General features: G+C 36.4%; 1 protein-coding gene across 3 annotated transcripts in view; it reads left to right on the forward strand.

Annotated features, from left to right (window-relative positions):
* Positions 1 to 16,519, forward strand: part of VCL (vinculin) — a 105,223-nt gene that overhangs the window by 70,245 nt on the left and 18,459 nt on the right. For all 3 annotated transcript variants that reach the window (XM_011355288.2, XM_011355286.2, XM_011355285.2), the window contains exons 7-13: positions 5,251 to 5,341; positions 6,157 to 6,304; positions 9,311 to 9,464; positions 10,181 to 10,356; positions 12,277 to 12,467; positions 13,675 to 13,874; positions 15,078 to 15,206. In XM_011355288.2, coding sequence (XP_011353590.1) covers positions 5,251 to 5,341; positions 6,157 to 6,304; positions 9,311 to 9,464; positions 10,181 to 10,356; positions 12,277 to 12,467; positions 13,675 to 13,874; positions 15,078 to 15,206 — 1,089 coding nt within the window. The remainder of the gene's footprint in view (positions 1 to 5,250; positions 5,342 to 6,156; positions 6,305 to 9,310; positions 9,465 to 10,180; positions 10,357 to 12,276; positions 12,468 to 13,674; positions 13,875 to 15,077; positions 15,207 to 16,519) is intronic.

The raw sequence follows: 16,519 nt of genomic DNA on the forward strand, positions 1-16,519 counted from the left end.
GTAATCATTTTTCTTAGTTGCAAGAATATTTAGAAAAAAATTTTACCTCAGTAACAAGGGTTTTGGTTATTTTCAGTTTAGTAGCATTAAGCATCTTTCATTACTCAACTGTAAGCAGTGATTTAATCAGACCTTGTGTCTGTCTGTGACCCCTGGCTTCCCATTCTGTTTAATATATATGGTATCTTTCACCTCCTCTCCCCCTACAAATAATTAACTTTGTCTTACCATACTTGTTTCATGCTTCCCCACTGGTGCAGTTTTCTTCTGGAAAGTGATGGTTCCTCTAGAAAAGTGGGGGAAGAAAGTAAGTGGAAAAATTCTTAGTAAAAGTACGTCTTGCTGAATAAGTTAAGATTTTAAAGAGGCAATGCAGTAGCTGATTGTTTTACCTCTGTACCCACATTCAAATTGCAGATTTACAAACTTGAAAGTACTTTGACTTTAAATACTTCATTTTATTTTGAAAGTAAAAATTTCCCCCTCTGTAAATCAACAACCATCTTATAAATAATATTTTAAAATTATCGTAGCATTTTTCCTGAGAATTCATTATGAAACAAAAGAATTTGTGAATTAACACAATTCTAATTATACCCCTTGTAAATTTAGCAATCTCTCTATTTTTTTATATTTATATTACTTGTATTTTGATGCATGCATGCTGAGAATTAAGAGGAAGTGAGAAAAATTTTAAAAGCCTTTTATTGCTAAGAATTTTTGAATTTGCATTGATGCTCCTGCAACTGGACCTTGGGCCATTAGATACTATTATTCAGAAGTATTCCTGCGGTAGGTCTCCTTCCACTGCGGGCCTAGGCTACTAGTGGTTAAATGTAATGACTGACTCAGATGTCTTGCACAGATTACTCTCTCTACCAAAGGATTGGGAACCACTGGTTAGAGCAGTGGTTCTCGATCTTTTTGGTACCAGGGACTGGTGTTCCTATGAGAATCTAATGCCTGATGATCTGAGGTGGAGCTGAGGCAGTGATGCTAGGGCTGGAGAGCGGCTGCAAATACAGATGAAGCTTAGCTTGTTGGCCTGCTGCTCACCTCCTGCTGTGTGGCCCCTGTTCCTAACAGGCCACTGACTGATACCAGTCTGCGGCCCCGGGGGTTGGGGATCCCTAGGTTAGAACATGCACACCTGTAATACTTGCCCTTACTGCAGACTATTGGAATTTAAGGGTTGATTTTTTATTTCATTTTTGAAAAAACAAGGTTATGTGTGAGCTTTTTTGAGTCTTTTAGTGTTTTATTTTAGCAGCTGATATAACAAAAAATTGATCTCTTGGAGTTTGAGAGAGTTAGTTCAGGCATTTATGATATTTTATCCTCTCTCTCCGAACAGAAGAAAAGCCCCAAATATTAGGAATTGATGCTTCCCTTCTGATCCAGTTGATCTAGGTGGTACATGTGATTGTATGCTCATAGATGGCATAGAATTTTAGAGCTGGGAAGGTATTCTTAGAGATGAGGAACTGAACCCGGGTGGTAACTTGCTTGAAGTCTCAAGGCCAGATGACTTTCTGTCATCGCCTAAATGTAGTTTGTAAGATTTTGTTCTACTGCTCAGTTTATTCTTTCCAGAAACATCTTTGCTCTTAAAACATTGATTTGGGGGTAGAAATGTGGTCAGGAGTGGAATGGAGTAGGGAGGATAGGGAGGGGAAGTGTTAGTAGAAAAAGGAAGAGTAGGTCGGGCAGTGAAAGAGAGGGGATCCTTAGTTCCATATTTACAATTTTCAAGAGCCTGGGATTGCAGGACCTCACTTTTTCTACCACAGTGCTTGATTGTCTACAGGAGGAACTCAGTGGTTCTCAGCATTATTTTCTGTTCCTTAGATCTAACTTTATATTAAATTTCAGGAGTGTTTCAGTTCCTGCAAATGCGTATAAAAGGGAGTTCTTTTAGATTGTCCTTCCACCTTTTGCTATGTGGGGGAGAGTGCCAGGGCACTGTGGTTTTTCATTTAAAACATGAACTCATAAGAGTTTTACAGTAAAAGAGACCATAGTGGAAGGGGACGGGATCCCTGCCTGCTGTCCCCAAAGGTGCATGACTAGATCTGGTATTTTTAATACTCACTCTTTAAAAACAGTAACCAAAAAACTCAGAGAAGAGACTAGTGGAGACTTTTCTCTTTCCCAAATTTGAGATTTTATAGAGAAAAGTACTCAGATGAAGGTACAGTTTTTTTCTCTTCTATTTCATATCTAGATTATACTCTGAGTACTTAGATTTACATGATAAGGTTTAACTAAAAGTTTTGTGGTACATAGTATGGTTGACACAAGGTTATGATTATTTTTACCCTTTATAAATATATCTTAAAAGTGACTTCCAGTCCTAATTTGTTTATATCACATGTAGTATTTATATACTTACATTGCTTATGAGAGAATTCTCTCAATTCCATAATAAGTACTGCCCATCAAAAGAAATATACATGAAATTCTTAGGATATTTGTTCTCAGAATATTTGTTCCCATAGACATTTTTGTTTTTAATAGATAATGACATTTAAATGTCATGTTTAAATGATTATTTAAAATTGCCCTATTCCAGAAAGAATTTAAGGTGGCCCTTTCAGTGACTATTTTAAATCTACAAAATTGTTTAAAACTCATGCTTTTAAAAACTTTAGAAACTAATCGAAATTCCCAGTTTAAAAATGCAGCTTCATTCTAAATTTGTCATTAATTCTTTTCAGGGGAAAATGAACATCTCTTAATGTTAACTTCTTGATGTCATATCTCTCACTCAGGAGTAAATTACTCACTTCCTCGGAATTAGATTCTTTCCTTGAAGTGCGGTGACCATGCTTTAAAATGGAGGAAAAAAAGCAATGATTTTTCAGGATACTAAATGGAGCAAAGCCAGTTTTTCCATTGTGTTTGAAATCATTTTTGGGCAATGGAGAATAAAAGCAGTCATTTAGGTTAAGGGGGGTTATGAATTTGATTCTAGAACTTAACTTTTTGGGCAGTATGGACCAAAGCCAAAATCGATGAGGCAAAGATATGCTGACTGTTATAGCAGGTTAGTGGATTCTTTGGCAACTCTTTTTGGTAAAAGAAAAAAAGTCTTGAGTTTCATTCAATATAAAATAATGAGATTTGATGTCAACAAACCTGAGATCAAATTCAGTTTCTAGGACGGAGCCCCTGTCTCTTAATTTGTAAAATTAAATTACATTTAAATTTGAGGTTCAGTGAAGTAATGAGGGAAAAAATGCCTAAAACAGAACCTAACATGCAGGAAATGCTCAAAGTTAGTTTTCTAACTAGTAGCCTTTATTGCTAGAGCAGACACTAAAGTTTTTTTTCTGATCTTCGTTTCCCCTTGAATTTAGAGTTCTGAAATGTAAGAAATACTATTTTCACTGAAATATGTGTGTTAGAGAAATGGTTATCAATAGATTTTAAATGTATTTTTACATGGGTATGTCTCTTTTTCAAAGTGTGCACATACTTCCTAGATGAGAGCTTGTGAATTTTTTAAAAAATCTGTATCTAGATAAAGTCCTATAACTTGTGTTAGACCCTAAAGGCTATCCAGCTCTCTGAGGTGAGGAGTTGCCTAAAACTCCCTTTGAAAAGATGTTGATTTGGGCCTTGCTAGTTTGGAATTAAGCTCAAGTGACCTTTGTATTACTTTTGAAGACAGGTTTACTGTGCAGATTAGTGCACAACAAGGTAGAGAAAGAGCAGATATTTAAACCATTTCAGAATTAAAGCACTTTAAAAATGTCACTTGTCTGCTTGTACTAATTACAAATGGATTTTTGAAATAGATCCTCTTACCTCTCTTTTATTGATAGATAGCTACCATAATTCCATGTAACTTCAGAATAAAAATATTTTATTTCCATTTTTTTTTAGTTTAGTTCACTGCTCTTTAGTTGCTGTGGCTGAGAATTTGCTCTTTTAGAGACTTAGATAACTGAGGTTGCAACAGGAGAATAGTCTGTATCTACTTAGATGGGGAAGGAGAGAATCTGGATGTGAGAGGCCTATAATTTGAATAGGTAACTTTGGCAAAGTTTGGGATCAGGCTTCTGACTTTAAGCCTAATGATGAGAGAGCTCCCAGTGCTTATTTGTACTGCTGGGTCTTGTTTGAATTGGAAGTGGTGGTGGTGGTGGAGGGGGATGCTCCTGGTGCCCCCGTGTGGAAAACTGGTGGTGGTACACCTTTAAGAACTCAACTTTTGCAGATTGGAAATTGAAAAAAAAGTTAGGGATTTAGGATGTTGCCTAAAATTTCAGAGCCCTGTACTTTGGTGGATGAACTCTGTAAGAGTCAGTTCCCTAGAGCAAAAGGGAGATAGGCTATCTTTTCAGGTGTTAAATATAGACTTAATAGGTGGCTGTTCTGTTTTGAGAATGGGTACGTGGGTATTGGTTATATTATTCTCTGTGTTTTCTTATATTTTAAAAACTTTATTAAAATATAAGTATATTTTGGAAGTGACTAGTTTGTTGTTTCACCGTCTTATGATATATCCTGGGAGATTTTATGCTAGTTTTATGTTAGTCATTATGAGTCTTGATTTTTTTGTAAACCATAAATTGAGACCCACTTATTTTATCCCGCCTCTTATCTGTTAGCAATGGTAAGAGAACTAAGGATGAGGAGTGGCAGGAAAGGCCAGAAAAATGCTTCTTTCTTGTATTACCTTTAGTAGTTTATTTGTGAAATTAAAACTGAATTGCTAGATTAACATTTTCATTTTTTTTCCAGTCAGTCATTTCAAATTTTTCAGATTAATTTAAAATAGTGAAACATTATCCAGTGTGTATGTATTTCCAAATAAGATGTAAAAGAAGTGTGATTTGTGGCACCACATGCTAATGAGGCTTCCCTGAAGCTGGGAGGGCTTTGGCAGGGCTGCGAACGAATGTTGACTAGTGCAAGGGCTGATAATGAGGCATGCGACAACAGGGCTTTTTCCTGCTGAGAACATTAAACATCTTTTGGCTTGAGCAATTTTACCAGTTTTCGCAGTTTAGCAATAGGGAGATCAGGAAACAGAATAGAATTAACAGAGGATTTGCATGCAAGATGCTGCATTTTGAGAGAAATAAGCATTATGGTGTGATGAGAATATTTTTAAGGCTTTATAGGACTGACTCCCTTAGCTATTTGTATGTTAACGCTGTCACTTCTTTTCTGTCTTACTTTGTATCATAGTTACCTCAATTTTTGCAAAGAAAATAAAATAATTGTATTTCTCTTCAAAAGGACACTGAAGCTATGAAGAGAGCATTGGCCTCTATAGACTCCAAACTGAACCAGGCCAAAGGTTGGCTCCGTGATCCCAGTGCCTCCCCAGGTAACCATCTGGTTCTACTTTTCTGATCAATATAACAGAAAGCTAAAAAACAAGCTAACAAAAGAAAGAAATCTTCCCAGAGTCTCATAATCCTGAGATAACTACTGCAATATTTAGGGGGCATACACCATTCAATTAGTTTTGACTAATTCAAGCATTATTGGGCCTTAAAAGGATGAAGAACATAGATTAATCACCTCTTGTCATAGAGAAATTAACCAAGCTGAACTGGGTATTCTTCGCCAGAGTTTTGGTTCACCTCTTCCCTGAACCAGAAAGATGCTTATTTTGAATAAAAGCTTTTCTCTTCTTGTTCCCATTGGGCATATTTCCATTTATGTCAACAAAGTAATTAAGCAGATTAAATGTTGATGCCAATAAGAATTGGAAAGCAAAGGTATCTTATATAAAGACCCAAATAGGTTATTAAGCTAGGCTTATGGATTTTCTAATCTAATATTTATTCAGTTTTAGATTAACATTTAAATGAATATGAAAAGCTTAATGGAGAAGTGCTAAGGACTATTAAATTGGTGGAGACTATTTTCATCCAATTCTTAATACAAGCTGCTTATTATCTCCAGATGGCTATGGTTCCAAGGATCTTATTTTTTAGATGTATCTGTGGTTGAAACCTCACCCTAAAGTTGTCAGGGCACTGCTTGGCTGTTAGCTATCAGATGTATTGCCTTCTATTTACTTGTCTAGTTCTTTTGAAATCATCTGTTCCTTCATGAATGTAATGACTTGTAAAGTATCCTCTCTAAATAATTAATGTGTTAACAATGTAGATATTGGATATCTCTTTATTTTAGGGGATGCTGGTGAGCAGGCCATCAGGCAGATCTTAGATGAAGCTGGAAAAGTTGGTGAACTCTGTGCAGGCAAAGAACGCAGGGAGATCCTGGGAACTTGCAAAATGCTAGGGCAGATGACTGATCAAGTGGCTGACCTCCGAGCCAGGTAAAGTTCTTCTGCTCTTATCAGAGCAGTAGTGGGTAAAAGAAGATAAGATCTCACTCTTGACGAAGTGATTCAGAAAGCAAGTCTTCTAATTTTACTGTTCTCTTTGGCTAATAGATAACATAGATATTATATTCTATTAATTTTTTTTTTGAAGATGAAATGAACTTTCCTTTTAACAAACTTTTAAAATGTGCAGGTGCCTTGTAATAAAATTGAAATTGAATTAGAAATCTGATATCCCATCTTAGTTTCTAGCCATAAGCTCATGAAAATAAGGGGCCTTGGTCTGGCATGGGTCGATACCTTTTATGAGGGATGGGTAGAAAGAAACCAATAGTGAAAACACTGAAATTATTTCACGTCATTTTAAAAATCAGTTAAATAGATTATTCTTTAAGTTGGTCATTTCTAGGCTCTTGAGTTTCTATTTCATCATTATTCATTTGGTTTCATATTTCTTTTACTTTTCTTTGTTACACCTTAAGTCTTGGCTTTTAAGACTTTTTCTCTTATAAATTAGATGTGTATAGTTGACCATTAAGAAAACTTGGTATAGGGATTGCTTCGTAGATTATATAAATGTCTAACCACTATGCTGTACACCTGAAACTAATATAAAATAATACTGAATGTCAACTCTAATTGAAAAAAAAAAAGAAAACTCAGTATAATATAGGTTTGTTTAGAATTCATCCGTAGAGTTAATGAAGTTCTTAAAGATCTGAATTTTTATTTCATTTTACAGTATGGACATTGAGAAAAATTGAAGTATGATGAGACGCTAGTGTAGATGACGTTTAATTTTGCTTAGAGAATGTCATGAAACATCTTGAGATAATTGGACATACAGGGTTTCCATACAAACGGGCCTCAAAAACACTCTGACGTGTGGCATACCATGACACCCGGTCTCAAATGTATTAACATAATAGATTGAAGAATGAGTAGTCTAAACCTTTTTTGGACCAAGATCATTTTTATAGTATGATGAAAGCCATTAATATCTACTTAAAAAGATGCATAAACAATATTATCTCATTGAACTCAGTGAGCCTTTTTCTCCTGCTGCGAAGCAGTCTCCTTTGTCGTGAGCATGACAAGGACTTTATAGAAAGGACAAAAAGAATTTCTGTTCCCATTCGGAGAAATGCCAGTGCAGTTGGACAAGACTCCTGGCTCTTCGAATTTCTCACTGCTAGCTCTTTTGTCTGCAGCCTTTCACAGCGTGGCAGACAGTTTTCACTTGGAATTCTCAAAGATACAGTTGTATGTGTTTAGAAAAAGATGGATTTGAGCAAAAGAATGAGGTAGTTGCTGTGCGGATGAGATCGACCATTAATCAGTAAAGAGAAAAGGCCAGGACAGTGATGTGCCGCTTTGCCCCTGCTTCACTCTGGAGCTTGCAGAATCCCCTCATAAGGAAAGATGAGAAAGCTGCTCCCTGTTATTCTTTCTTAAATATGCCCAGCTGTCTAACATTTTAGTGGCTAGAGTTCAGTAACAATTTCCTCTTTGATATTCCTCTGTATCAGTCACCTAGTGTTTCAAGGTTGTAAGTATATATGCCCCCCCATCCATAGGACTCAGTAAATATTTTATTTTTAATGGGAAAAACTATGAAGCCCATAAATAGTTTTACTTTTTCAAAGTTAGATTCTTACCCAAAAGATTCCTCATCATAAATTGGTATATTTGAAGGAAAAAAAGCAGATTCATAAAAAGTATGTTTTCCGAAAGTCTTCCACTCCTCTGCCATGTAAAAAGAAAGCCTCAAGTACAGGTAAAAGGTATAAATATTTTTTGTAAACCTTGCATTCAATATTGAGTTCATTATGTCAAGTATTGGTTTAGGTGAAAAATAAAGATAATTTTAAAAAGAGGATAGAATAATGAATGACAGATCCATACTATTAGTAAGTGAAGCAAAGATTCTTGTAGTTTATCCTAAAATCAGAAACATTATTAGGATGATCAGTCATGCCATTCTTCCAAATGATAAAGTTACCACCCCTGTCATTGAGTTTACAAAATCTGAGCTGGTAAAAAGATGGAAATTTTTAATTTTGTTATAACTTGGAAAGTGTTTACAAAGAGAAAACAAACTTCTACTAACATTATTTTTTTTGTAGTAGTAGCAGCATACCACTTCTGAGGAAAATAGTGAAATTAGTCTTTAGGAACTTGATAGGAAACAATGGTTTCTTGTCACCATGTGCTTTTTTCCCCTCAGTACTAACTGTTTTTGATATTTATAGATTGTATAGGAATAGAAGATGGACATTTAAAATTCTCATTAGGTTCATTATAATAATAATGAATTTAATAATAATAATAGTTATGTATGTGTATTGCTTTATTGCCAAAGTGTTTTCAAACATGTCTTTTTGCTTGAAGCCACACCATTTGATAAGCAAGGCAAGTATGGTTTATTACCTACTCATCCCTCATTTTATAAGTAAGAAAACTGAAGCCCTAGTGAAACAAGGTTTCACGGGTACCTGGAGCCATGATTTGAACACAAATCTGCTTAGTCTCATTGTGATGTGCTTTCAGTATGCATGCTGCCTCTTGAAACATTTTTAATGTATAGTTGTCCATAAAAAAGACAATCTAATGGGCTGTTTATTTCTAAAGCACACATTACTGTGGTAACAAAACCCTCCAAAGCAATAAGATCACAAGCACATTTCCCCCCTGAGGTTTAGATTTGATTATGTAATCACCACCAAGCGGAGAATCATTATTACCTAAATTTGCGGGCCCCGTCTTTAAAATGCTTATGCACCTCCACAAAGCTAATGTGAATTTTTAAAAGCAAAGGAGAAAGTAGATGGTTTAGGTGTTTTGTTTATCTCTTTGTTTTCTTGTGTTATCTCAGACTTAACTGGAGAAAAGGAAAAAGACAAGCATGTTAACAAAAATGACATATCCTACGCTTTTAGTAATATTTTGCTATTAAGTATTTGAGAGAGTACAATGACAGCATCTGTCTGTTTTGAGTAGAGGACAAGGAGCCTCACCTGTGGCCATGCAGAAAGCCCAGCAGGTGTCTCAGGGTCTGGATGTACTCACAGCAAAAGTGGAAAATGCAGCCCGCAAGCTGGAAGCCATGACAAACTCAAAGCAGAGCATTGCGAAGAAGATCGATGCTGCTCAGGTAGTAATGATGGTTTTCAGGAGGGGCGGGAAATAAAAGAGAAAGAGAAATGTCCCATAAATACCCTGTGTCTATATCTCTCTTCCCCTCTCTTCCATTAATGTGAGTGGATAATGGGTGTTTCTAAGTGATGACTAATTCCCAGCAGTTATCAACATTAACACCTCCTCTACCACCACAGATTTAGACTAATATTTATCTATATTTTGAAATAAACAGATTAATTTTGAATACTTCAATTAGTTAAAAGTAAGCACTCCGAATACCAGGAGAATCCTAGTTCCTGATATAGATTACAGTATATTAAAACTGTTCTACATCTCAAAATTCACAACTGTATTTGGCAATGGCAGTGTTAAAGGGCTAAAGTTGTCTGAACCTACTCAATTGTGAAATGATTTCATTTCACAAAGAAACACAAATGTTTGAGAAACCGAAGAATGAATGAGATGTGCGTGCTTCAAAGATGAGATAAAGCTTGCGAAGATATTTGATTCTAGTGGGAAAGAAAAAGTATTTTTAAAAAGATAAGGGATTGATTGGATTTTACTTGAGCTAAGAACATATGTCAAAAAATAGGGATCAGCATTATAAAAACAATTACTGGTGTGCCTTGTGGTTGCTTTTAAAATATTTCTGATAGCCTTGTTAAGTTTAATATAATGTGATTCATGAGTAGATCACAGCTTGCTTCTTTTCCATTCCTATATGTGTAGAATTGGCTTGCAGATCCAAATGGTGGACCAGAAGGAGAAGAACAGATTCGAGGGGCTTTGGCTGAAGCTCGGAAAATAGCAGAATTATGTGATGATCCTAAAGAGAGAGATGACATTCTTCGTTCTCTTGGAGAAATAGCTGCTCTGACTTCTAAATTAGCAGATTTACGAAGACAGTATGTAATCATTTAAATTGCCCTTTAATTTGTCTCTTCCTCACCAAGCACATATATAATTGAATTCTGTAAGTTAATGAATCTCGTTGATTCCCTGTGACATGGTTAAGTAAGATATTACTCTATTTTATCATTGACATAATTGAAGTTTAATGATTTATTGCTGATCATATAGTTTTAAATTAATTTAGGTTGGTAAGAACACCTTTTTTGAGATCTATATTTTTCATTTCTAAGCTAGAACTCTTCCTGGTGCATTGTGTTTGTGACATTTCTGTTTCCCAGGTCTATGAGGACAGTAATTTTTGTGTGTAGATATGACGTTTCCTGGGGGAGGGAGAGAATTGAGGGAGGCATATGAAGATACTGTCTTCCTTCCCCAGAAATGTTATTTCTTAAGTAGCAATTATAAGACATTGTTAAATACAATGTCCTCAACCACAGCTTCTCTTAAAGGCTTTCATGGCTCCTACTTTGAGTATATAAGAAAGAAGTGTTGCTTTTTTTCTTTTGATAGATATTTTTCTTTCTCAAAAAAACAAAAAACGAAAAAAATCCTACAGCATATGCTAAGGGAACATGAAGAAAGGGTACAGCACGAAAAGTAAAAATTTCTTTCCTACCTCAGTCTTCCAGCCACTTCTCCAGGGATAACCATAGTCAAATGTCTTGTGAGATTCTGGTTTTCATTTAACTTGCATGTTCCGTTTCCTGTTCTTTCATGGGCAAGTGCCTAACCTTTTTCCAGTGAGAGGTACTTTAAAGTTGTTTCAAGTCTTATACTAAGAGGGCAATGTTGGCTAAGAAAGCAAACTCTTGCCTAGGACTATGAAATAGGAAATGGGTGGGAGCAGGGTAGACACACTGTAGGCAGGAGGTTGTGGCGATAGAGATCACCTGAGGTCACAGCTGAAATTTGATTGTATGTCAAGCTCAATCACTTGGGGATCTCTGTTTTAGGCCCAAATTTTGAATTATTTAGGTTGGGAAAATGTATAATTTGACATTTATGAAATATAATGTCTGTACAGATAGATCAATGTTTACTAATATTAGCTCATTATTATAGTCTGTTTACATTCATTGGATTTTAAAATAACCAAAGGTGGGGACTCTATATTCTTAGCACCCTAGCAGAAGTCCAAATACATACATTGCAGGCACTCATTAGTGTTTCTTAATGATACAGAATTAATGGTAATGGTGAGAATAGCAGACTTTCATGTGTGGTCACTCATATCATTTTTACTGTATCATATATATGTACATATACATACGTACACATACACAGACACAGTCATGCCGCACTTAACGACGGGGCTACGTTCTGAGATAGCATCAGGCTATATGATATATAGCCTGTTGCTCCTAGACCTGTACAGCATGTTACTGTGCAAAACAACATGAGATTAAATCAAGCACAAGAGGAAATGATGCAATCGAGATCTGCAGTAAACGAGATGTATGAAGCTGCTGCCGGTGTAACAAGCATACTATTTTACAACAAATTTTTATAAGTTTTTTAAAATAAGTACTACTAGTTCTACTATAACTACTTCAACTACTCCTATACAAGAAATATGGTACTTGGGTCCACCTAGTTCCTGAGGAAACTAGTGTTTTCAGAGGTGGCAGGCTGACCTAGTGATGGTTGATAGAGCTCAGCCTACCAAATGGTTGAGCTTGACGGAGCTAGACTGACCCAAACTCATATTTCATGTCTTAATTGGGAAAAACTATCTGAATTTAAATGATTAATTTCTTATTTAAGGGCCAAATAGATAAACTACTCTTCTTTCAAACCAAGTTAATAATAATCATTAGCAATTTGACATCTCACTAGCATTTGCATCAGCTATTAAGTCATCCCAATATAAACAGTGTCTGTGTGTACCAGGGTGGCTGTTTTTTTCTTTGCAGGGGGAAAGGAGATTCCCCAGAGGCCCGGGCACTAGCCAAACAGGTGGCCACAGCCCTGCAGAACTTGCAGACCAAAACCAACAGGGCTGTGGCCAACACCAGACCCGCCAAAGCAGCTGTCCACCTGGAAGGCAAGATTGAACAAGCACAGCGGTGGATTGATAATCCCACAGTGGATGACCGGGGAGTCGGTGAGGCCATCAGGGCACTTAACTCTCATTAAACTGTGTTCAGTGAAAATGAACAAGCTGTTGATAGAGATCCTGTATCATCTGTAATTAGGTGCAGAAGGGATTCTTTGGCTTCTGGTAAAGATTTCCAAATGCAGCCAAGAAGATATCTGTGATTTAATCAAGAACTCTTAGTAAATAATTTTACTGTGGGCAAACAGCAAGGCCCTCAGGTTGAAATTGAAACTTTGAACTAATTATTTCCAGCCTATGTATACTTCCATTCTGTTATATTTCTGTTTTACAGTCCTTAGAAAGTACCCAGTTAAATATAATTTTAGAAAATAAGCAAAAGACACTTAACCAAGGTTTTCTTTTTAGTTGGGAGGGCTCTTGTATTACATAGCCACTATTAGAATTGATAACCTAAATTTTTCAGTTTTGGGAGATTTTAGGAATGGATCTATAAGAATATAAGTCATATTATGACAGCAAGCCTGCCGAAGCTGAAAGAGCTATTTACTTCATTTGCTGTATTCACTGGATAAAAAGATAACTTTTTAAATGATGATTCCCAGTGTTGGGGAATCAGTCAGACATATAATTTACTAGTGGAGGAATAAATTGGTAATACCAAACTTTCTGAGTGACAGTTTGATATTATGTGTCAAGAGCTTTAAAAAAGTTCAGTAATTTGAATTATAGGAATTTATTCTAAGAAATAACTAGAGATGTTTCTAAGGCGTTACATACAAGAATGTATGTAAACAGAATAAATGCTAAATAACAGGTAAATGGCCAAATAATTATGGAATAATTGTGGTTAATAATATAAAATATTACATAGATTTTAGGTCATGACTTTTGAAGAAAATAACATGGAAAAATGGTCATCTTAAATAAGAAGCAAGGAAAAAAGTTAATGTATAGTACGATCTCAGTTTTGTAGAAGAGAAGTGTATGTGTGAATAGGAACATGCAATGCATTGAAAGGTACTGGAAGGAAATATTCAAATATATCAGTCTCTGAGTGAGGGGATTATGGGTGGTTTATCTATTATTTATACTTTTCTGTATTTCCCCCAATTTTTCTATTGTTAAGGGAAATAAAACCCCACTAAATATTATTTGTTATTAAAACAAACAGACAAACAAACAACTTACCAGATGGCTCTGCAGTTGCCTTCTCCAGGTCTTTGTGAGTTTCAGTGTTTTCCTTTTGGTCCAGGTCAGGCTGCCATCCGGGGGCTTGTGGCCGAAGGACATCGTCTGGCTAATGTCATGATGGGGCCTTATCGCCAAGATCTTCTTGCAAAATGTGACCGAGTGGACCAGCTGACAGCCCAGCTGGCTGACCTGGCTGCCAGAGGGGAAGGGGAGAGTCCTCAGGCGAGAGCACTGGCATCGCAGCTCCAGGACTCCTTAAAGGTAGAACTCAGGAGCACATATCATTACATTCCTTATGCTTACTATTATTGAAAAACTAAGGAGGGAGAGTTTCTTAAAATATGTAATTTTTTAGTTTAGAGAAAGTGAAGAGTATGACCAAGGATATAAGGAAGTTCAGAGCTTATTAGGAAAAAGCTCACCAGTGTGTGACAGCAACTAAAGTTATGTTTCTCGTTTCACTCATTCAAGAGTTCTTTCAGGATATTTGCCCTATTTATGTATCACTTGTACTTTTTAGTCAATATCTTTCTTAAAATGGATTCTTTTTATATTTTTATTATTTATGTATTTATTTTTTAAAGTCGACAGCACCTGGTCTTCAAAATGGATTTCTTTTTTAAACTTAAGTAAATTTACTTAAAAGAAAACTTTAAAATAATCCTGAAATCATGAACGTGATGAGCTACTTATATTTTCTCTAATCTTTAAAAGAAACATAATTATTAAAATAAAAACATTTGTTTATATAGCACCTAAAGTCATCTCAAGTATCACCAGCCAGTACCTGCCACCTGCCTTGAGAAACACTGGGTGACTGAGACTTCTTTGGGTAAATGCAGAAAATTTAGATTGGACTAAGTGTGATGACTATGAAGAAGAGTTTTTGAGGACTTCTGAGAATTCTATTCTTGAGACCCATCATGTTAAGAAATGGATATGTGCATTGGTTATTAAGTTTTTCTAGAAACTCAGTTGTAAAAAACATGTATAAAAAAATTCCCATTCTTTCTTTCCTCTTAAGAAAATGCTTAGAAATTTGGCACTGCCTCTACCAAACAATTCTTTCAGTTACTGTGGTCGTCATTATCAGGCCCTCCAGCATTGGGAATAGTCAGGAACTCTCTCAAGGCCTTCTTAGGGCTCAACCCCATGATTCTCACTATCATTTCTTAGAGGCCCCCAAGAAAGGAAATAAGATTCTTAAGTGGATAGAACAGTCTCTAGGGAAATGTAGGTCATGTTTTACCTCTTCTACTAGACACTAATTGCTTAGAGGACAGGATTCATATCTTATACCTGCCTGTTCCATGCTAGCTTAGTGCTTTGTACGTAGTTGGTACTCAACAGATTATTGAATGAAAGACTGAATGAATGAATGTGTCAGTGAAGTGAGGACACTGGAAGATGTGATATTTAGATAGATATTTTTGGAAGTTTTCATTTGTAAACAATGTTTTTAAGGATCTGAAAGCCCGGATGCAAGAGGCCATGACTCAGGAGGTGTCAGATGTTTTCAGCGATACTACAACTCCCATCAAGCTGTTGGCAGTGGCGGCCACTGCACCTCCTGATGCACCCAATAGGGAAGAGGTAGGTATTTGAGGTCTTCCATTTCTTCTCTTGATCAGACACACACACACACACACACACACACACACACACACACACACACACACACACTTATTTGCTTGTAAAGGTAAAATGTGATTACAGTGTACATCAGGGGCAGTAGTTGGGATACCATGGTTGAAAGGTGGAAGGGTAGGAGAGGGAAGGCTCTGCCATGTCTATTTTTAGTCAGCAAGTGTATCAATTAAGAATGTCTTTAGGACATGTTTTTAGTTGCAAGCAGTAGAAGACCTGCCTATCAGAGATGAAAACAGATGGATTTTATTTTAATCACACAAAAAGAAACATGGGGGTGGGTAGCCTTGGCATTGGCTCAGCAGCTTGACGCCATGAAAGCTGACATCTCTGTGATTTTCTTGGTCTTCTCATGGTGTGAGATGGCTATTGCAGCCTTAGGCATCATGTTTAAGGCAGTAAGAAATAAGGGATGGGGACACCCCAGCCACAACTATCCTTTTATTAGGGTACTTTATTCTCAACACAGAAGTAAGAGTGATCCTTTTAAATCATTTGATATTCTTCTATTCAAACCCTTCTGATGATTCCTTCCTGACCCAGAGTGAAGCCAAAGTCCTTAGAAAGAATAGCAAGGCCAGTGATGTGCTTGTAGAGTAGTTCTCTGAGAAAAAGCCCCCAAAACAAAAATCCCTGACTCATAATGTTTGTTGATTTCCATGATGTAAATACTCCCATCATGGCTGTTTCAACGTGAAGTCACTGAAAGCAGAGTTGGGAGGAGATGGGCACATTTGGCACTGGTGAGCTGGGGCGAGTTGGTACAAACCGCATCAGCACACCACTGCATCTAGGCCCCCATGTAGTCTGACTTCAGTTGGTAGCACTCTTCCCCTCACATTCCTCTGTCTCCTCTGACCTCCTTGCATTGTATTCCCAGTATTCCTTGTTTACATTTACATGTTCTAACCTTGGAGCCTTTGTACCTGTTTGTTCTGGTCTTCCCATAGATAACTGTATGTATTATTCACTCACTGTTTTCAGCTTTCTACGGAAATGTCTCTTTTGGGCCATCGCCTATGATAGCAACCCCACTTCCACTCCCAGGGATTTCTTAATCTCTATATCCTACTTTTCTCCTTAGCATTTATCAACATTTGAGATATTTATCTTATTTTTTGTTTGTCTTTTCCCCCTCACGTTAGCATGAAATTTCCATGTGGGCAGGGACTTTGTAGTTACTTTATTCTCAGTTCTTAGAATAATGCCTGGTACATTGTTGGTACTGAATGAATGAATGAATGAATGAAAGGCTTTCC

This window comes from Pteropus vampyrus, unplaced genomic scaffold, assembly GCF_000151845.1.
Source record: "Pteropus vampyrus isolate Shadow unplaced genomic scaffold, Pvam_2.0 Scaffold20, whole genome shotgun sequence".
In the NCBI taxonomy this organism is placed as follows: domain Eukaryota; kingdom Metazoa; phylum Chordata; class Mammalia; order Chiroptera; family Pteropodidae; genus Pteropus; species Pteropus vampyrus.